Source organism: Cnephaeus nilssonii (assembly GCF_951640355.1).
Source record: "Cnephaeus nilssonii genome assembly, chromosome: 13".
In the NCBI taxonomy this organism is placed as follows: domain Eukaryota; kingdom Metazoa; phylum Chordata; class Mammalia; order Chiroptera; family Vespertilionidae; genus Cnephaeus; species Cnephaeus nilssonii.
In genome coordinates, this window is record NC_137084.1 from 22,424,661 (window position 1) to 22,447,729 (window position 23,069).

The 23,069-nt window shown below is 42.1% G+C and overlaps 1 protein-coding gene across 5 annotated transcripts in view; it reads left to right on the forward strand.

The window, feature by feature from the left end:
• Positions 1 to 23,069, forward strand: part of MPPED2 (metallophosphoesterase domain containing 2) — a 173,155-nt gene that overhangs the window by 84,642 nt on the left and 65,444 nt on the right. For all 5 annotated transcript variants that reach the window (XM_079787843.1, XM_079787842.1, XM_079787846.1 and 2 more), the window contains one exon: positions 8,596 to 8,821. In XM_079787843.1, the coding sequence (XP_079643969.1) occupies positions 8,596 to 8,821 (226 nt within the window). The remainder of the gene's footprint in view (positions 1 to 8,595; positions 8,822 to 23,069) is intronic.

Consider the following 23,069-nt stretch of genomic DNA (forward strand, 5'->3'; position numbering starts at 1 on the left):
GCCCTCTCCCTGGACTCAGTCCTTCTCTCATATTAGTGATGGGGTTTAGATGACCTATCTCCTAGCCCGTTCCACAGCCTCGGAGTTCTCCTCAAAGCATTGGTATTTTTTATTCCTTTCTTACTCCTGCAAAATTTTCTGCTTGGCTAGTTTTCAAGCCCAAGTTATTCTTATTCAGTCCTCAGTGGAATAGAGAGACTTTAAGGGTTTGAACATTCTCCCTCTCTGCTAGAGTCATGATATTAAAGGCATAATCATTTGAAGAAGACATTGCCTTCTTTCTTCCACCTGGGGGGTACAACAAGGTCCCTTTATAATATTGGCATAAGGACACTGTGTATTGAAACAGGCCCCTGGCACTGCCCCATGCAGGCTGAAGGTTTCAGAGATGTGATTGGTTGTCTCTTTTGGTTAGAACCAGTCCCATGATGAGAGACCTGACTGTACGTCTGTTTTATTCTTTTTAACCTCAGAAAGTTAGTTTCTGTCCTGCACCTTGGCAAGGGAGAGTGAGCCCGAAGGCTGTGCCCTGCGAGTTTGGCATCTGGGAGCCAAAGCAGGTTCTCTTTCTGTCTTGTCATCTCGGTTGCTTTCTTCTTGCTACATCGTGAGCTTTATTTAACATGAGGGTTAAGACACCAACAATTTTTATTTTTCGTTTAGTTTCAAAGTCTATACTTTAGGAGTATGGAGGGGAGTGGGCATGAGGATTGGAGATCTTGAAGTGTGTCACCTTTATACAACTAGGTTTTCTTTTACTCAGGAAACCCAGCAAGCGGTGTTGGCTTTGGGATGCTCTCCTTCACGAAGAACTTCTGTTGTGCTCTGGGTTCCTTTATTTTCCCTCTTGGTTTTAGCAGAATAAATAGGAGAGAGCAATCAATTTGCCTCATTAAAATAGGGCATAGGAAAGGTGGTATCTGTCATTAGCCACAAACGGATGGTCATGTGGTTGCTCCTATTTCCCACCATTCCCTACTTATGAGGGATGAAGAGTACGGTGCAGGAGCTGACTTCTAGCAGGTGGCAAGAAGATTCCCAAGAAAAGTGGCTATTCTGGAATCGACTTTGGATTTTTCTCTGACCTGAACTTGAATTTTCTAGAGGGATACATTCTCTAATGATTTGTAACAGAAAATTGGTTGCACTTGTGTGGTACTTAATTTTTGAGGGACATGAATTTTTACTGGTGGTGTGTCAGGGGTGGGGGCAAGTTAGCAAGGAAGCTTGTTCGGCCAAAGCAATCCTTACACGTGTTTATTTTAAGATGGCGATGCCCATGTGCGCTGGTCCTTACTGCTCTCTAGTACTTCTACCTCGTCCAATTCACATTTTTGTTTTACCTCTCTGGCTCCCGGAGGCATTTAGATTTATTACCTTGAACTTCTACTCTCCAGTCATAGTCTCCTCTCACTTCTCCTAATAGAGCCGATACGTGTTTAAATTCTGGGACCCTGAATAAAGTTGAGCAGAGGAGCCTTTTGTCCCTTCTCCTTCTCAACTCTGTGACCTTCCCTTCTTGGGTAGGCTCCCAAATTCTTCTGGGAGCTAGAGGGTAAGAAATTACACCCAGCGCTGCAGTAGTATTTGGGGAATGCCTGAAATGAGCCAGGATGTGTGTTGTCATAGTTGCGAGGCTGACATGGCTCAATGTCCCCTGGAGGAGAAGTCCATGACACAGCCAGGAAAACATCTAGAAATGGGGAGTTCTATTTCATGGCATAAACAAAGAGGGCCAGAGCTGCTTGGAACTAGAGAACCACAGGTGGAAGAATGATCTGAGGAGGACTTGAGATAGGTCTAGAGCAGTGGTTCCCAACCTTTTTTGGCCATGCTCCACCTAAGCATCTCTAAAATCTTGATGCCCACCCCCAATGACAAATAATTCTTATTATTTAAAAAGTGAACTCCTATTCATGTGGAGAAAGCCTAAAAGGCCATTAACTTGGTCTCAACAAGCTTCCAAAGAACATGGCATTCATGAAAGAGAAAAATAAAAGAATGAAAGGACAGTTGAAGTACTGAGGAAGAAATCACTAAGAAATTGTTAAAAAATAATAATAATAATATGAATGATGTGAAAAAAATAGCAAATAAAATTTCAAAACATATCATAGAGAACTGAAATGCATAAATATGTCACAATACATATTTATATACTGTATGTGAGTCTCCCTAGAACCATAAGAAATGCAAAAAATTCCCTGTGAATAACTCATTCTCAAATTGCCCCCCTTAAAAACCAAATTGCCCCCCAGTGTGACGTGTGCCCTACGTTGGGAACCACTGGTCATAAGGTTGTTAAAAATCTGAAATCACCTGAAAGAAAAACTAGCACAGGAGGCAAAGGAGCTATTCCTGTCCCACTGGTGCCACCAACCCTGCCTGTGGCTCTGCTTAGCGAGTGGCAGCACCTCCCTCGCACTGTTTCTTCATCACTAAAATGGAATTGGATAAATCAGTGGTTTTTCTTTTTAATAGCTTTAACCAGTGATACCTTTTGTCAAATGAAATCTCCCCCCGAACTGTAAAGTAAAGGAAAGCAGGGCCCTCCCGTCCGCCCTTGGCTGTTTCCTCACGTCGCCCCACTCCAGCCCTCCAAGGCTCCTGGGGCACAGCTTTCAAATCACCGCATCAGGCTGTCCGGCGGCTCCTTCTGGGTTCATGTGCTGTGATTTATAGGAGCCGCGTTAAGTGACAGATTAAATGTCCAGACTTTGATAAGGAAGGGAGGCTGACCTTGACACAGTTCGCTGTATGTGTGCTTCAAAGTTGTTGTGGATTTATCAGACATGTGCGTACCTTGAAGACCTTAAACTTTACTGAATATTCCGTTCCTCTCTGCACACGCATCTGATTCTATGAAGATAGTAGGGACGCTCCGAATGAGTAGTCACTGGAGAGAGATGGAATCTGGATGTTATCTATCCCAGGTTATACTAGTCACTGTGAATGAGAAGCCGATCCTGGCGCTTTTTTCGTTATTCAGTAAATATTAAACAGGATGGCTGACTGACGGGACAACAGAAGGAGGAAAGAAGTGGTGTGTTCAGGTATACATTTTGCAAGATTGGAATCATCTCGACAGAGGTGGGTATGTTTGTACTGAGTATAGCGTGGAGGCCTCATAGACCACCCACCTCCAGATCCAGATGTCTTAATGACCTTAACAATACTTCTGTCAACTTGAAGAACACCTTGGACCATGCCAGTTATTGCCTTTGGGAAAATCCAAGTTTTCACTCCCATCTTCAGATGCTTTTTTTTTTTTTTTTTAGAATATTGCCATTGTGATCCAATCTGTAGGTAAGCTAATATTTTTCTTGAATAGCACCTGGGATGGTTAATCATTATAATAATTATTATAATGCAGCTACTGAGTGATTATGAAGTGTTAGAAATTGTAGGTTCATTACATGCAGTAGCTTGCTTAATGCTCACCAAACGTTGGGGGTAGTACTATTATTTTCCTCCTGCTTATATTTCAGGAAACTGCATTTAAAAATAGTTGTTGGAGATTATTTGGGTAGACTGGATTTGTAAGCAGGGAATAGGACACTTCAGGGGGACAGCATGACCCTGGTTTAAATCTTGTCATAGCCCAGATGGCAAGCTATGTTCCTGGAATTCTAAGGAAGCTCCTGGCAGATCTTGGAGAGGTTCATTCATTCCTTCCACTTATTCAACAGATACTAGCTGTGTGCCTGCCATTTGGACAGTATTGAACTGGGTACCTCTTGTAAAACAAAGAACCACAAGCCACGCTTCATGCCTTCAAAGACCTCACAGTCTAGGGGGAGACAAGTCATATGCAAAGAGCAAAACTTAAAAAATGGAGTGAAAAATAATGAATATGCACTGGTTGTTTGTGCTCCATATCATGCATGTGCTTTAGAAGCTTTTTTTCTCATTTTATCTTGAAAACAACCTATGAGGGGATGCAGTTATTACCCACGTTTGCTAGTGCATGTTAAGAGAACATAAGGACTCCATCCAAGGTTATGCAGCTGACACATGGCAAAGTCTGGAGTCCCCACTCTTCTCTCCAGGACACCTCCATGGTTTAATTGTACTAGTTTAAAAACTTAATCACAAAGAACAGAAATGGGGGACATATAGTCAGAAAGTATTAAGTAATACCCATAGAAGTAAAGATGAAGAGGGAGAAAGTAATGAGACAGCCAAGATGCAAAGGGAGCTGAGGAAGGAGAGAGAGGAAGGGCAACATCAGAGAGGGAGGAGGAAACCAGAGTGGGACATCAGTATTCAAGGGAACTGATACTTTGAGGGACAGGAATGCCACTGCAGCGTAATCAATAGAGATGAGAATGGTAGGTTATTATCAACATTCCAGAGTCAGCTTTTGGAAGAGAATAGAAACAGAAGCCAGATTTTGTTGGGTAAATTCTGATAACCATTTGTCTCTAAGTTGCTAATTCTGATAATAGAATCGCCCATCAGGCAATGCAAACATGATAAATGGGCCAGGTGTGAGAAGTAATAGAAAGTGGGGAGGTCTGTGGCAGACTGAAGGTCAACATTGCCTGATCTTTTAATTTTCCAAAATAAGCTAGAAAACCAGATACCAGATTTCTAAATATTAGTTCAATTTTTTTAAAAAATAAAACAGTTGAGGGCCAACTGTATTATACCTGTGGGCTGAATTTGGCCTACTACCAGTTGCTAGCCTCTGGAATTCTCTTTTCAGAAGTATAGAAGTGAAATGAGGAAGCATCTCAAAGAAGAAGCAAAAGTTAGGGATGATTTAGGACTGTAGGTGAGGCACACACACGTGTGTGTGTGTGTGTGTGTGTGTGTGTGTGTGTGTGTGTGTGTGTGTGAAGGGCTGCTTGTTTTCTGTTTTCTTGGGGTGGGGAAACATAAACTCACTAAGGAGGAGGATTAAATAGAGAGAAAGACCCAATATAATCAGAGAGCTGTCTGGAAAAGGAAAGTGCCAGTGGGAATTTGAGGAATGGGATTAAGCGGCCACTTATTAGAAAGATGAGATGATGCAAACAGAGAGATAGAAGGGAGTGAAGAGAGCCTACCTTGAGGTTAGCGGGCACATTGTATGCCAAGAGGGGAGTCAAAAGGAGCCTGGAAGTAGAGAGGAACCCGGAAGAGTTTTGTGGTGACTGCTTAGGTAACAGGGCGCAGCAAGAACGTGGGACAAGTAGGACTGCAGAGCAGCAGTGAGGACCCAGCTGGCTTTCCTTATCCTTTAGATTTTAAGTGAGCATCTATTTATGTGATACCACTAGACAATAACAGATGCAATACAAGATACAGATTAGAATAAGACTTAATTGCTGCTGCTAAGAGGTTATGGCCTCACCATGGTCTATAGCTCCAACCTGACTCAATGGACTAGTTTCCCACATATTATGCATCACTTGCTACCATCATCATACCTGTGAATTAGCTGTGCTATTATTTGCCATATTTGTGAGTTATCTGTACAATTATTCAATAGTTTTCTTTAAATCATCTCATGTATCATATGTAGGCTGAGGCAAAAGTAGGTCTACAGTTGTGAGTATGCAAAATTACAGTTTATTCTTGAATTATTATTTATTAATTATTGTGCTATTTTCCATATGAACCACTGAAACTTACTTTTGCCCCACCCTGTATAAAAATGAAAAATAAAAAATGAATTTATGTTATTTGCACTGTTACATTATACTTTTCAAATATGTATTTTTAAAACATACAAAAAAAATCATTTGACATTTTGCCAGAAGTTCATCTCCATTCCACCTAAAGTAATTTTGTATATCACAAGTAGGACATATATCATGTCTTGGGAAAGATGGAACTGTTTAGTTGGTTGAATCCCTTAGGTCATTCAAAGCAACAGTTTTCCCATGTGGTCTTGGTTTTTAATTCAGGCAGGTCTGAATAAAATGGATAAAAGCAGGCACCTTTTTGTTTGATGCTATTTGAATACCAAGAAGTTTGGAGCTTGACTGCAGAAACTTCCAAATTAATCTGGTTTGGAAAAAAATAAAATGCTGTCAAGTAACAGGAGGTTTGTCAGCTGCCCTGCTTACACTTTTCATATAAAACATAAAGGTTGGCAGATTATAGATGAAAGGTCAGTTCAGCAAAAAAAGAAAATATGTCAGACAATCTCATAACATAGGTGACAGAAAATGGAAGTTGGAAACTACTATTGGATTCTCAGGAAGAGATGAGTTTGTTGGCAGTGTGTAAATTTCATCACTGTTTCTGCGGCTGTTCATTTTGGTGGCTACTTCTTTATGTCGCGTCTCCCAATTTGATTTAAAAGACTCCGAGGAGTCCTATCTTCCTGAGGAAGATTTACTTTGCAGCCGTTTTACTTTATTTTTTTTTTCAAACTGGTCTGAAGGGGAAACATGTACTTCCTTTTGCCTTGCCTCCCAATCTCACCCTTGCCATCTCTGAACCAAAGCTCTAAAATGGAAAAAGCGAGAAGCCAAGCCCTCTTGCAAGAGCAGTGGTGCATAAAGAAAAGGCTTATAGTTGAGTCCATCATCGTGAATGATTAAAGAGGAACCGGGCAGCTACAGTGTGACTTGTACAAATACAGTTGCTCCAAGATTCACGCTGGTAGGACCTGCCTTGGAACAGATCACTGTCCAGGAAAACGTTCCAGCCTCGGGAACACAGGTGAACCTGGGGGTGTCGTGTTAGGCCAGTGGGGTCTCAGAGCCTTGGTATTAGAATTGTGGGGCATCTCACAAGTTTCCAGCGTGTGCACTGCTGGGAATTTGCAGCCTGTTATGTATCTTTCATCTGTATTTTGATCGCAAGGAATTGTGCAAAATATTATCATTGTATCTAGGTAGTTTACAATATGCATTGCACTCCTTATTGCATTATGCTAATGCAGATTATAAGCTCACATAAACATGCATTTGAGAGAAGCTTTCTATTTTTCACGAGCTGTCCACCTTGCAAATAGCTGAGGCCAAAGGCATGTCACAGCATCCTGGGCTAGTAGTCAAGGATACCCACTGACACTTGGCTGTTGTGTTTTCAGTTCCACCTTTCTCTTATTTTCTGACTCCATCTCTCTCTTTCGCCTCCCCATTAACCTACATGCTGTTTATGCTGTTTTATTACTGTTAGACGCCTAAAAAGTGAAAGCCAAAGAAAAACTAGTAGCATTGCAAAACATATTTTAGCAATCTTAAAAATCCCTTCCCTATTGGCAGATACGTTTGCCGTGTGCTGCTGGGATTGTGGACTTCACAGTGTAATCCCTACAGTTTGCATTGCTGAAATCCACGTGGACCCATGACAAAATTTGCCCCTTCCTCCCCCCAAAACGGTATCATTCTCTTCCCCACTAAGCTTTATTAATTAAATCATTGACTCTGGCTTGCTGGTGAGGACCAGTTCTTTACAAGTGGATCCAGTGTCCTGCTTGTGGTAACTTTCACTCTTCCTGGAATAGCAGGGAACATTCATTTTGCCTTGGACCCAGGAGCCTCGGGAAGCTGGAATTACAGGCACCATTGTCCCGCCCTTTTTTCTTTCAAAATAAAATGAAATAAAAATGAAATGAGTAGCAGCAGCCCAGCGGTGAGGCTTGCGGCATGGGTAATGAAAACGAATAGAAAGGGCATTAATTTCAGGATGGGGACAGCTGCCCGACACTATCTCCCTTTGGATTTTGGTTCTTATAGCATCACCGCGAGTTATTAATATGTATGATCTGTACTTTATTCAAACATTATAAATCTATGCGGAAGTCTGGTGTTTGGGTTTTCCTTTATAGCTTTCATTCTTCTTCCCAGAATTATCTCATTTCGATCGAGAAACTTTTGCATAAAAAGCACACACGGAGAACTCCCATTTCCATCCCATAAATATTAAAAGGGGGTTAAGCTTTACAGTTTCTTTTCCCATCCCCAGTGGGTAGAAAGTTAGCCTGCTAATGGGGGGAGGGAGAGGCATTATTAATGTTCTTTTTATTCCTGAGTCCAAAGGTAAGACTTTCTCTAACTTACATATGAAATTGTATTATGGCGTTCCTTTCATTTGTTTAAATTGTGGAATGCTTGGCTGTGCCACGTTTTTTATATGAAGGATATGTTAAAAATCTAGCAGTTATCTAAGTTGTTAAGAATAGTTGGTTGATATATGTTTTATTAAAGTATGGTTGACATACAGTTTTATATTGGTTTCAGGCATAAAATATAGCGGTTCTATGTCTACATGCCTTACAGTGTGGTCTGCTTATTTTTTGAGGACTAAACCAAGTCCAGACCTCTTTTAAGGATCGTGATTAAAGTGTTTTTTTGCTGGATTCATCACAGAGACTCTGCAGCATGCAGAAGAGGGAAATGGAACCAGAAAACTTAATGTCTTCTTAGTAGCTTTTTAGCTTCTTAGCAGCTTCCCATTTCCCGTTTATTGTCATTTTTGTTAGCGTAAAGGAGTAGTCATAAATTTTGGTTCCCATGGAAATATAAAGGAATGCATGAGCTATTTCATTTGGGCATACCGGCTGCTAATCACGCAATCTCGGCTGTTGTACTTCGTGATGGGAAATGAACGTGCTAATTGGTGCTCTTTTTTTTTCTTTCTTTCTTCTTTCAGGAAACCTGCCGTATGAATATAAAATAGTGATTGCTGGGAATCATGAACTGACATTTGATAAGGAATTCATGGCAGACCTCGTTAAACAGGACTACTACCGTTTCCCCTCGGTGTCTAAATTGAAACCAGAGGACTTTGACAACGTTCAGTCCCTCCTGACAAACAGTATTTACTTACAAGACTCGGAGGTAACAGTGAAGGGATTCAGGATATACGGCGCACCTTGGTAAGTGTTCATTCGAAGTCTTGCCCTCTGATGCGCTCAGCGCTACGAAAGCGTGGTGCAAGCAGACTTAGGTGCTTTAAACGAAAAGGATGAGGCTGGAAAGAAACCTTCTTGCTGGTTTTCTAACAGAACACCTAGTCTGGCACTGCTGGGGAGGGCTGTGTTTATTGTTTGCATTGTGATGCAGATGTCTTTAGGCAAGATCGATGGGAGCAGGGCTTGGCGATGGGAGCAGGGCTTGGCCGATGTGGGTAGGGCTTCCTGTGCCTCAGTGGGACACAGACAGATTTGGGGCAAGGTCTCCATTGTTCCTCTCCGTGTAGATTCAGCTACTCCGAACATTCCATCAGCCTTCGGTCACTCATTTCCCTCTCAGTTGATACTGGAAGCACTCATAAAATATCTTGCTTAGATTGGGGTTTCTCAACTCTTACTAATACATCAGAATCACTAACTCTGACGAAATACAGATTTTGAAGCCCTGCCCACTGAGACTCTGATTCTCCTTCCTGAAGTGGAGCCCAGGAGTCCGTATTTTTCAAAAGCTGATGCAGTGGCAGTTAGGAAGTCACAGGCTGTGAACTCAGTCCTAGAGTTCTCAGCACAGATCTAGGAAACTGGAAGCAGGGGCATATACTTAGGGGCCAGTCAAGAAATATTTTGACCTTGGCTCTCTCAGTCATCAGTTGTCTGGTTTTGAAGAAGCTAATTCACAGAGGTTGAGCCCCAGTGTCTGCATCTCTAAGGGGGTGAAAATAATACCTACTTTAGAGTGATAGGATGAAGATTAAATCAGGTGACATTTGCAGTGGATTTAGAAGAGTCCCTGGTGGTTTGCTTAGGACATTGGTCAGCAAACTCATTAGTCAACAGAGCCAAATATCAACAGTATAACGACTGAAATTTCTTTTGAGAGCTGAAAACCAACTTCTGTGCATGGGCCACGAAGTTTCAATTGCACTGTACGTGCGTGCCCGCACGTGGTATTTTAAAGAGCCGCATGTGGCTCGTGAGCCGCAGTTTGCCAACCACTGGCTTAGGATAATAATTACTACTTTTCTGTCCTTGGCTCTGCCGCTAAGTATTTATAGGGTCTTGAGCCTTCAGAGCCAGTTTTTTCATCTTTAAAATGGGACAGTTCAGGAGATCCATATCAAGCAAGTCTTGGATTTTTATAATTTATGTAATGTTTAAGCGTTCCATGTGTATATAGAGCAGAAGAATTAATTTTTACCCACCCAACCTGGAGAAGTATTCCAGCCTTGCCCCAGGAGTTGCAGGTTAAGGCTGGAAGAGGACAAAGAGAGTACATTCAGATTGGCCACCCCATTCAACAGCTTGGTTTGTCCTTGTAGCACAGAAAGTTGAGACATTTTCTATTTTATTTGGCATCCAAAAGGACTGGTGAGTGGGTACAGGAAGTATTTCCGTGTTAAAATCAACCTGGCAATGATTTTGAACTCTTAACTGAGTCCTTACTATGCATGCCAGGCACTATTCTAAATCCTATTTACAGTTATTCTCTCCTTTATTCAAAAGACCTTTCTTTAAGAGATAGGCACTGTTATAATTCTTATTTGGCAGATGAGAAAACTTGGGCACAGAAAGGTTAAGTAACTGCTCAAGAATCACACAGATACCAAATGGCAGGCTCCTGATTTGAGTCTGATGGTTGGGTACATGGAATGGCTGGGGTGGCGGTGGTCATGGTGTGGGAATTGGAGATTATTATCTGCAATGGCTATACCCAGCTTTCTTGATGTATGTCAATTAATTACTTTATATGTGAGAAGGCGGTAAAGGGAAAAGAGAAAAAACAGCAGAACCTAGTCTTATTAAACAGGAACCTGAAAACGGACCTCAGGGTAGAGTGGGAGGTTGATAGGAGCATTTCTGGGTAAACAGCAGGAGAGAGAGGGAGCGTTTCAGCCGCTTTTTACTGACTATGTGGTAGTTGAGGCATGACCTCTGACAGAGAATCTCTGTGTGGAGTCCGGTCATTTATTCAATAACTTCAGATGATTTCAGAAACATCTTCAAAGGGCACAGAAGATTGAAGGCTACTCCTGAACATGCAGGACTTTCCAAGATCCCTGGTTTGATAGTTGCGAAGTGATGATAGCAAACAAACTTCCTCCCTCTCTGTGCAGATACAGACCTGTGTAGCGTCTGGTTGAGCTAAATCAGATTACGGCTGTGATGAATGAGGGAGTGATTTTTGGATCCTGGGGCAGATTTGGGAGCATCTCAAGAAATAAAAAACATACCATAGTAATTCAAATATGGGATGTGATGATGGGTAATTCATTTTTGGTGGTGGTACAAACTTCGGACAAAGTTTATGTCTGCACTGGATTCATATTATTCAGCAATTTTATTTGAATATTGGAAAAGGTGGTAAAGTCAAGAAAATAGGCCCCATTAGCCATCTGAAATGTCCTGAGGTTGGTTTTATACATATTTTGTTGGGGTTTCCAGAAAGTTTGAACTACTTCCTGCCTAGCATCTCGCTACAGCAAAGGAGATCTTTACGTGGAATTTGTCTCAATCTATAGGAATTGTTACTACTTTGTCTTTTGACGAAAAATGCAAAGGTTGGTGAAAAGGAAATTTCAGTCTCACCCTATATTTTGGAGGCTTCAGGAATTTGGATCTTACTGGGAAGCTATTTTGTCAAAATTAATATTCCCAGGACTGTTGGTCATCTGAACACTGACTTAGGGAAGCTTCCAGGAGCATTTCTGTGCAGGGAGGGCAGATTTTCCCAGATATCCCACTTACTCAGCTGTGGGACCTGGGGTGCGTTTCTGAACATCTCCATGCATCTGTTTGCTTACCTCTGAAGTGGGAGATAGCAACCTGACGTCCCTCACGCGATTGTTAGGAGGATAGATGAGTTAATGCATTCGCAGCACGCAGAAGACTTCCTGGCATCCGAGTAAGCCTTTGAGAAGCTGCTATTACTGATATAGTGGGGTTGGTGTTTCCAGTCTATTTTATACCTGTGTCCACTCCCTACGAAGACCATTGCACTAGGAGTCGGATGGGGTGGGTTCTAGCCTCTGCTGATTGGATGACAAGGTGAATCTCTTAACTTCTCTCTTGTCAAAAACAGGGGCAATGAGTTCTGCACTGGTCTCTTCCTGTGCCACTCACTTGAACGTCACCAAAGTCAGAATCTTCAAAGCCAGGATTTCACGGGCATGCCTTATTATTTTAACATCTTATATACAATTTTTTAACCTCTTTCACTATTAAGAATTCAACTAGAAGCTAAGTTACCACTTTTCTCGCTTCCGAAGTTAGGATTTTCCTTCCCTGAGATTGTCCTATTGGTGGCTGCTTGCTTAGTAACCCATTAGATAGTGTAACCCCCCAAACTATGGGAACAGGATTACATTTGATTTACATGCCCTTCCAGTGACTTTTTTTTGGAGGAAATATTAAGTTCTCTGATTGGCTGATTTGCTAGTGATGCTAATCCATAAAACAGAAAACAAAATAAGAACCTAGATACTAAAGATTTCCATCCTGTCATGGGTTTCTCAAAAGTAATTGCCATCTGACCAAGAAGATAGCTATGACTCATGTATCTAAAAAATGTGACTTGGTCTCCTACAGAAAAGGAATATTAGTCCACGTTCATTACATGTTTACAGCCTGCAATATTACAAGTCATAAACATGTGATGAGAGCTTCCTAAAGATCAGGGAGGATGAAAGCAGTATCTCCTGATTTACCATGTATGTGGAAAATAACAGACAGCGCTTTCACGTGTGTTTACCATTGGAGTGCACTGTGGTGCTCCTGAGATCCCCAAGGAAGGCGGATTGGATATGGTTTGTTGGGTCTGGGGAAATTCAGTGGCCCACACTGAACACGTTGTAAGTGGGGTGCCTTGTCCAGGGAGAAAGGTGCTCCCCTGGAAGGAGGATGAAAGTTGATGCCCTTCCTGGGGACACCCCTGCCTCAGGAGGCCTTTTGACAGCTTCTTGTGGCTTCTGTCTATTTTCCTTCACCATCTCGTTATTCCAGGAATCTTAAAGAAAGGGACCAGGCAGGATGCGCTGTCGTCTTTCGGCGTCGCCGGTCAGCCACACCTTTTCTTAACTTCTCCTGTTGTGTTTTTCTCCCCCTCCTTGGGGCGGGTGGGGGGTGGGGGCAGAAGAAGAGGGTCTGTGTTGCAGACAGCTAGGTCCCCCTAGGACTTTGCTCTCCCCACAGGAAAGCTTGTGGGTTTCTTGTATCCCTCGTGTTGATTCTCTGCCGCCAAGATGCTTCCTGATTTCCTCTTTACGATCACTCAGCTCTAATGTCTTTTCCAAAGGCTGAGTATGGTTAGAAAGAGGAGACAACACTCTAATCGGTCCAATATTAGCCACTGTGGTAACAAACTGCTCGTCTGGCCAGAGTAGAGGGACAGTGGCATTTCTGAATCTTTTTTTTTTTTTTTTTTTTTGTATTTTTGGTTACTGATCTGCGCAGCCAGCATTTTAGTGCAAGCAAGTTTTGGTAAACTCACTCGTGGGACTTGGCATTTAAACACTCACTAGCCCCTTCCTTTTTTTCTGATTTCAACTGCTCTTTTGTTACTAAGGTACTGTTTAGAGAAAAAAATCCTGGTGCTAATTGATCAGCAGCCCAGCTACAAAAAGTAGAGTCTATATTGCGCTGCGCAGAGCGGTTGGGGGTTCAGCAGCAGCCTGCACCTCGGTCCCCTCTTCCACAGCAACGCAGAGCCGGTCTCCCGTGGCTTTTAATGGATATGAGTGGGGCTTTCCGATGTGCAGGAATTTGATCTCGGGGCTGACCAAGGGGTCAGGAACAAAGAGCACACTTTTTCATGTTAGAGTAGGCCCAGGTGTAATTTGTCAGATTTAGTAACTGTGGAGGAAGTGCCTTAACTTCTGCAGCAGGAAAATTAGATCTGGAGCCTGGGCAGCGTCATTCTAAAACGGCTGAAATAGCAAGAGAAAGCCCATAGAGTTGCATTTTGTAAGGAAGTGTGAGTAGGACACCCCCCTCCTCCTCCCCGCGCCCTACGCCCCCCCCCCCCCCCGGCTCCTCACTTCCCCCCTTTTAGGATCATAAACATGTTGAGTTCATTCATTCATTGAGATGTAATTTTCTCAGCATTTTTCAAAGTGGGAGTTAAGTGTTGATTCCACTCTGCGGCATTGGTAATTGTGCTTGCATACCAACAGCCACAAGGTTGCTCACGTTTCCTTGTTCTGTTCAGTGCAAGAGTGCTCTACGTTTACCCCGTCAGAAAAGCGTCAGATGTTTTAATTTCCAATTATAAGTTCTGTAATGCATCATGTACTTTGATGACAGTCTTCAAGTTCTTGAAATAGCAAACAAATTAATAGCAGATAGAGTGAGAGGACTCGAAAACCAATTGGCAGCTCATATGATAGAATTCAGATTTGGGGATGGGTGGAATGGGCTCATTTATTTTATGATCGCAGTCATACTTTGTCATTAACTTGCCCCCCCTCCCCCCCCAAAAAAAGAAGAAGAAATAAAGAAATCTCCACATTCAGCAAGAAAGCCCTTTCACACTAAAGAACCAGAACTATACACACAATGTTGGTTCTGTACCACGTTCTCAGGATTCCGGCTTTTATTCAGGAGGGTTCAGAAAGGTATTGGCACAGAAAAAGGTCTGTGTGCTGTGTGTGTGTGTGTGTGTGTGTGTGTGTGTGTGTGTATGCGCGTGTGTATGCGTGTGTGCGCTAAACAAATATGCACTCCGCTTTTACACGATTCTGTTTAAAGGCCCAGGCTAGCATTTCATTTTTGTTGGCTCAGGGCCCACAGACTCTCCCATAATGAAACCTATGGTCGGGCCTGTCCTGCTCTAAAGTTTCAGGCTCTGTTTACATTTTTGCCTGTTTCAGAATGCAGCTGACTGCTCTTAAAGCCGCCCGGGTCCCATTCACTTCTGGTTTGACAACTGCCCTGTTTATTTGAAAAAGGAGAAAGCAAAGCCGATCCCTTTGCTTCCTACCTCCCATTGACGGCCGTGTCAGTATCTACCATTTCGAAAGCCAGTGTATGCAGACCTTATGATGTCGGAGCCACCTCGTATCTACCTTTCCTCCCACTCTGTCCAAACCTGGGCGGCCTGTCCTGTGCCTTTCTCTTCTGTGTTGGTGGTGGTGGTTGTGTAGACAGATGGGGCATAGAAGTGTTGGTGTGCATATCAGCCATTGGCATAGCTTAAATTTTTGCCCGTGCATTCTGAGAGACTAACTCAATCAGCAGACCACGATAATAAACTGACATTTGGATGGTATTTTTCACTCAGAGTTTTGACGTGTTATCACACTTGGGCTTCACAGTCATCCCAAATAATTAAAATTTAAGTGGAAAAACTCTTCTAAACAATCAAAATCAGCAGAGTATGTATTGGAAGCAACACTAGCCAGCATTTACAAGTGTTTATAGGTCTCCTTGGTATTGTCCCAATTTGACGCAGGAGACCAAGATAGTTTTTTGACAGAGAAGGTGACGTGCCCAAAGCCACGGAGTTAGTTTGGGGAGAAGTGGGGCTAGAATCCCGAGTTCCTTTGTTGAGCTCTTTAGACTAAACTAGGGTATCCTAGTAACCGCTGATGTCCCTCTGCTCCTTGACCTGAGGCAACGCAGGAAGTGGCCACTTAGAGCTCTCAGCTGTGTCCATCTAGTGACAAAAAGGGCAGACAGAAGTCCAGGCCAGTGCGCTTCAGGAGCTCTCAGTACTTGGTGATAAGGTGCCTGCAGTGGGAAATAGGAATGTGGAGGTGACAGAACCAAGGGACGATCCATTATCTCTTCCATGGTGTGCTCTGGAAACTAGGGTTTTAAAAATGAAAAATCTACTTGTAAGAAGACCTGGACCAGCTCCTTCTGGTCCTTCTGCTCCATAGAGACAGCTTCCATTTGCTTTGCACACCCATCAGGGGGGCGGGTGTGAGGTGCATGTGGCTTTTTCCCTCCCAGGACCCAAGTAGCAGGTGAGAGAGACATCAGCCCTGGGCATATGCACCGAGAAGAAAGTGCTGGCCACGTGCCCCCACTGAAGTCAGGCCTGGCGAGAGTCCAGGCACCAGGCTACAGAGAAGGCCTGGACCTTTATGCTGAGACCCAGCTGGCTGGCTGCTGGGTGTTCTTTCATCCTCTCATGTTAAACTGACAGCTTTCTTTTTAACCCAGAGCTGCTGCTGGTGGATGGAAGGGATTCTACAGTGGCTATAAGCTCCATGAGGGCAGAAATCCTGTTGGCTTTGTTCTCTAGGCATACCCTATGCTAGCCCAGCTGTCATGGAGTGGATGCTAAGTCCATATATGCTGAATGAATGAATGAATGAATGAATGAATGAATGAGGGTGGTGGCAGTAGAGATGTGCCCGTGGTTGATGGACTGAAGGTCTGTACAGATGAGACACCCAGTTACAAAAGGAAAGAAAATATTTCCAATACAAGATCTAGCATAGCCACTGATCTACAAGGAGGACCAGAGATGGTAGAGTGTAATGGAATCAGACAGAGTGCTAAATTATATCCAGGAGCTTCATGAACATGTCTAGATCCTTCCTGAACATTCAACAATACCGAAAGCATAGCAGCATCTCTCCAGGTGTGCAGGTTTAGTCAAGGTGAAAAATGGGAGTAGTTGGACAAATTAACTTGGAAGGCAGTGAGAGTTTTCAAAGGAAGGCTCCAACAGTAGTTTTAGGCTCTTCATTGTCATCTTTTTCCCTCAGATGCCTTATCTCCAGGTTGGGAGCAGCCTGGAAGTCTCCGTTAGAGTTGGAGAGACTGCCTCTCCAAGCTGTGGTAGAGGAAGTCAGCGTGAGGTGTGAGTTTGGTAGGAAGCTAGACCAGATGGGCCCTCAGCAAGTCCTTTGGATATTAGAAACCAGTTATCAAATATTTAATATTCTCTTTTTGCAACGGCGGAATTCTCAGTGGTTGAATTCTTAGAGTTAAACCGAAGTCATGTAGATTCTGTGCCATTAATTTTTAAGCTATTTGGCAAACATGGATTTCTCACTTTATACTCTGAACACTAAGTGTAGTGTGAATTTCTCTAGGTGTTACCAGATAGGGAGTCCTGTGGGGCGCCATTGACCGTCTTGACCCATCTTTGCCAGGTTCCTGTACACTGCTGCTGCTTTGCCTTCCAGGGGCACACTTCTCCCCTATAGCTCAGATGGTCTCACAAGTGAGTTCAGGTAACTACATGAGTTCCTTTAACTCACTTACCTTGTTCTTTCATTTCCCTGAACTGCAAATGCATCTGTAAAATGAGTATGCAAATAATAATTACTATATATTGAGCATCACCCACATACTAGTTATGTAACACTAGTAGCCCTGCGCATGAATCCGTGCGCCAGTAGCTCGCTGCTGCCCTCCAGTAGCTCTACACCCACTGCCCCACTCTCCTGTAGCTTCCCCCACCCCCTTCCCCCACCCCCCCTCATAGCTTGCTGCCCTGCCCCCTCCTGTAGCTCTCTGCTGCCCACTTGTAGCCAGTAGCTCGCTGCCACCCTCCTGAAGCTCTCCACCTGCTGCCCTGCCCTCCTGTAGCTCCCTCTGCACCCCCCCCCCCATAGCTTGCTTGCTGCCCTGCTCCCTCCTGTAGCTCTCCACTGCCCGCTTGTAGCTCGCTGCCCCACCCTCCTGCTGATCCATGATCCAGTCATTATGAGGTCAGTCATTACACTTCATGGCGTAATGACCATTTGCATATTACATCTTTATTATATAGGATTGTTTCGAAGCCTCACAGCAACCCTATAGAGAAGGTAATTTTACAAACCCCACATGGGACATGATAAAATTGGTTACAGAAGTTAAATAACTTACCCAAGGATGCTCATTTCCCAAGAAGTTCAAGTTCAACCCCACAGCCTTTTTTTTTTTTTTTTTTTTTTTACTATTCAGTATATATTTCATGGAATTAAAATGTAATGATGGTGCTAAGATTCTGGCACTTGGTAAATGCTCAGTAAGTGTTATTTTCTTCCCTGAAAAGTAGCAATTGTGTAGTTTTGTAATGGCTAGGTTTTTTTGTTTGTTTGCTTTTGTTTTGTTTTGTATTCCTTACCCTAGGATATGTTCATTGATTTTAGTGAGAGAGGAAGGGAAAGAGAGAGAGCCAAGAAAGAGAGAGGAAGAGAGAAACATCAGTGTGAGAGAGAAACATTGATCATTTGCCTCCGAGATTTACCCTACCAGGGATTGAACCCAAAACCTAGGCATTGCCTTGACCAGGAATCAAATTCGCAGCCTTTTTGGTATATGGGATGATGTTCCAACCAACTAAGCCACTGCCCAGGGCTGTTTGTTTTTCCTTTTTTATGATGGTATACCAGTGTAGAAGGGGAGAATAAAAAGGAGCAGAAATGAGGTGAATAGAAAACTTAGTCTAAGAAAATGGTTACCCCTATTACTGTGTGTATGAGAGAGAGAATTTTAAAAAGCAATTATTGTACAGTTTCTTTGCACAGCAAGTTGCTTATGATATGGATAACTGCAAACCATTTAAGGAAGGAACTCCATATATCAGCTGCACGAAGTCAAAAGACATAGAAGAGTGAATGGATGTCTGTTAAATGAAGACATATGGGCATTTTTAAGGTCACTTACATGAGTATCGTTTTGAATATATCAGTAACACTTGGTACTGCGTTTTCACCCAAGAAAAATAAAGGTAATCTTGGATGGGGACTATAAATCGAATGTGGAATGTTCCATGAGGACTGCTTACACAGGAAATTAGTGACAAATTTGACAGCCTCTGCATTAGCAGAATGTGTCTACATTCTGTAAAATGCAGAAAAGATGAATTACAAATCTGCATTAATTCAGGAGAGGATATAAGTTTTGCTCAAATATTAGAAAAGATTAGCTTGGTTAAAGTGTAAATACAGTTACTATGACTAAGTAATATCCAAGTATAAAATTTACAGTGAAAAATGAAAAGTCAACGAAGAGAAGTACTTGGTATATAAAAGGGAAATTAGAGAAAATAGTTAAGAACTAGCTAGTATAAATAAGATTCTTCCCAGAATAAAACTTCCCAAGACAGCATTTGAAGGTGCTGGTGATATTTATTGGGTAATTTAGATACTTTCAGGCCTAATGTCTGGCATGTGGGTTTAAGATAGCTCACATTTTTTAAAAAGTGGTGCTAAAATTTCATATGAACTCCTAGTAAATCAACACTGAAGACTAAGTAAAACCAATACTATGTTTGCAAAGGAAAAAAAAAAAGAATTCAGATTAGGCACCCTGGTTTCCCATTTTTTCCCTAAAATTGGCTATGTACTTTTTTTTTTTTACATATTGTGTACAAAATGATTGCACTTAAGACTAAGTGGCTCTGATGCCTGCCTGGCTTCATAACTGGAGATTACTCTATTTTTTTCTCACTACATTTCAAGCTACTGTATGTATTGAAATTTTGGGACATATTCAATCTGAACACTGAATCCCATAAGATGTTCTGAGTTTTCATGCCACACAAGGCTTTGTGAGCAATGGGAAGTGGCTCGGAGTATCCTGGTTCTAAAAAGAGGATTATGGAAGACAAGTTTTAGGGGGGGGGAAAAACACACTTTTATTGTATTCATGATTTAAAAGTCTAATCTCCAATTTACTAGCCATCATCTGGCCTCTGTTTTTATTTTGAATGAAGAATCAGCAGAAAACAACTTCTTGCTTTGATCTTTTCAGAACAAACAAAAGATCCTAGACTGAAACCTACTTAGAAATTGATAATGGCAAAACTAGTTGGAAATAATGCCGCTGGGCAATTATTAGCCACTTCACTACACTTTTTTTTTTTTTACTTCTTAACCTTTGGTGTTATGACTTACGGGAAAAAAATACTGTGGAAAAGAAATTTCAGAAGCTCCATTTGTGGGGTTTGCTTTTATATTGTTTGCATAAATTAATACAGAGGAAGCATTAAAGAATGAGGGTTTTAGGCTATGCTTACAATGCCTCTGTTAGTATACATTCCTCGTGCTTCTCTCTCTCTTTTTTTCCCCCACAAGAAACAGCAAAGATTAGTTTATTTTCTAATCCAAATTCAGCCTCTCCCTTAATTAAAAAGATACACTTCTGCAAGGAGAAGAATTTACCTATTGGTCCAGCAGTATGAGTAGGAAAAATGGGAGGAAACCTAAGGGGAGTGTGTGGCCTTGACCTCTGTGCTTTTAAATAGCTCTTTCCGGAGACCAGTTCTGTATGGCTGTGGCTTGCAGCAGCTTCAGAGACAGGCCCATGAAAGGCGAGGGAATTTTCTGGGTACTGAGCACCTTCGTACATTCAAAAACCCTGCTTATGTGCTGTTCAGTATGTCTATCAAAGGGAAAATCTGAGACCAAGAAGGGTATTACTTTTAAGGTTATTTGCTATAGAAATGACCTTCTGTGGAGTTTGAACTCTGTTCTGAAAAGCCTGAGAGAAACAGGATCACAGCTTTGGAAATTCTGCAGTTTGGCTGGCCTGCAGACCACAGGCTTAACAGTACACGGAAGTCAGTTCAGAGATTTGTAACCGTTGATATTTATGGTATTCATTACAAATGTTTTTCCCTCCTTGATTATTGCAATAAACAGAATAATCGGATTATTGATAGAGCAGAATACAAGTATGCCAGGGACAAATGCCTTCTCTTTGTCCACTGAACCTAATACTCTTCTTGGGACCCAGACAAAAAGCAAAACAAAACAAAAAACAAAGAAACAAAAAAACACAACAACAACAAAAAACCAGACATCTAAATTCCTAAAGATTGTTTCCCAAGCTGTGTAAACTCTCTTCAGTGAACCAGATACTCACACGGATGAAGACTGTACAATTCCAGTAAAAATTCACACATTCACCTGGTTTCAGTCATTCAAGAATTAGCATCAGTCATCAGAGAGCAGTGATATGTTTTCCTTCTCATATTTAGCAGTAAGCATTTCAAAAGCCATGTCTCCACTAAAAATATACAGAGGGCTCATCGCATTACCAAAAACATATAAACATACAGAGAAAATGAAAACGGAGAGGTACTACACCACAAGTATAACAGCAATGTTCCCTTATGCATGTTCTTTTTTTTTTCTTTCTTTCATTCTACTTCCCTGGGATTTTGAATATTCTTACAGTGGGTAAGTCTTTGTTTTTACAGTCAGGGAAAAAAAGGCCCCATTCTCTTGTAAAGTGTGTGTCGAGGGGTAATTTGGCAATGGACTCTCTCCTAACATTATGCTGACCCTGTGTGTATAGTTCTTGTATATTTGTGGGCCTGGACGTACACACACACACTTCACCGATTGCCTGTGTGGCAGGCCATTGCAAACGCTGGGGAGGTGGTAGCATCCATCCTAATCAACAAGTGCTGTGGTTTGCCGGGGTGACTTGGAAGGGTTCCCCAGAGCACCCAGGGCCAGCCTCATGCTGAGGGAAGCTGTTTCCTCTTTTACATCAGAATCTCCATAGAAGGTGGCACCTAGATGGGTCATTTGGTGCTGGGGTGATGGAGGGAACCCAGACCTCTTTGGTGCCGCGTTTTGACTTATCCCTGAACGTGGTACCCTGGACGTGGAGTCTGCGGGGCTGGCTTTACAGGATGTGACTTAATGGAGGAAAGCCTGGTGCCTACCTTTGCTTATTTGTATTCCGGTGCTGTAACCTCCCCTCCTCTCGGGTGTCTTTGTTCTATTAATCTGCAAAACAGGGCTCGCTCGACTTGTGATTAGTCCTTGGAGCTTGTTTCTATTAATCAGTCTGCAAAACAGGTCGACTTGGATGCTTTTGTCCCAGAGCTTAACGCGTTCCCCTTGTCAGGCTGGGGTTTAGGGTGTTCAGTTTGCATTAAACGGGACCAGGCGGTGAAATTTGGTTTTTATATGCTGATTGCATTGTCAAGAAAGAAAATACCGTTTGAAAAGACAGCAAGAAAATGCTAATGTAGAATTGCAGAGCTGTGGTTTAGGAGGAGGAAAAGTTTATGGAAAATATAACTTGTGTATCCTGGCTGTGTTGTACGATAAGCTGCCCAGGGCAGTTGACTGGAAGAGAAAATAAGGCATTATTCATATTAGACAATCTAGAAGTATGTTGTTGAGCAAAGGTTGCCTATTAATAATAACTTGATGTGTGTTTGGAATGTAATTCTCATTTGATACTTCAAGTGAGAATATTAACTACAGTATTGACTAACCATAAAACCCAACACAGTTTTGTGATGGTCTTTTCTTTTTTTCTTTCCACCCTCCCTTGTGCCACAGATTGAAATTATTCTACCTGTTAGATAGGGAGAAACTCCATATCTCAATTTTCTTATCTTCATTAGCAAGGGACAAGCAGTGACCTAACGGTGGAGATAGAGTGTGGGTTAACTGTGTGATGATTATAAATTGCTTGGTAAAATGCTCATTATCACCATTTTTAAAATTCTGCTAACTCTAACATCGAATGATAGAATTGGCTGGAAAAGAACTTTAATGCATAACTTTTCCAGGGGACAGTGACGCTGTGGGAAAAACCCAGTTCCCTATTGGAATTCTTTTACATCTCTAAAAATTTCTAGTAAATTTCAGCAATGACCATTCTGCAGGCCCCTTCTCCCCCAAAATTAAAGAAATCTGTTGGAGTACTGTACATGCACGGAGCAAACTGTCACAGTCCCAAATTAAATTTGTCATCAGTGATAAATTTAGTGCTGCAAGATACTTTAATAAGTGCTTCAGCCTGATTTATTGGTTTTGTTAGTTAACAAGAGTGTATTATGTCTTGTACAGAACTTAGCAGAAGCAATTTCTGACTAGACCTTCCTTGATTTAAAAATAAATGAAGTCTCATTTTAGTCGCGGTGGTAATTATTTCAGTACCAAATTGGAAGGTAACTGCAGTCCTGTCAATTTTTTTTTTTTTAAGGAAAATGTCAAAATGTGAAAGGGAAGACATTGAAAAGGTTCTAGTTCTTTATTTTTGTACATACTTTATTTCCTTTGTGTGTATGCGGAGCGGCTAGGCTGTTTTACTGGTTGGGGCTTAAGTTGCAGCCCTTGCATATATAATCACTAATGAGTGTCAGGATTCAGCTGCTAATTTGAAAGGCTTTGTGGCTCCTTCACCCCAGACACTAGCAGCTTCATTAGGCTCTGCTTTGTCCGACCTAACCTTTGCTGGCCTCTAGATCACAGCTAAATACCAACATTACGCCAACACCCTCCCAGTTGAAACAGTCCAGACT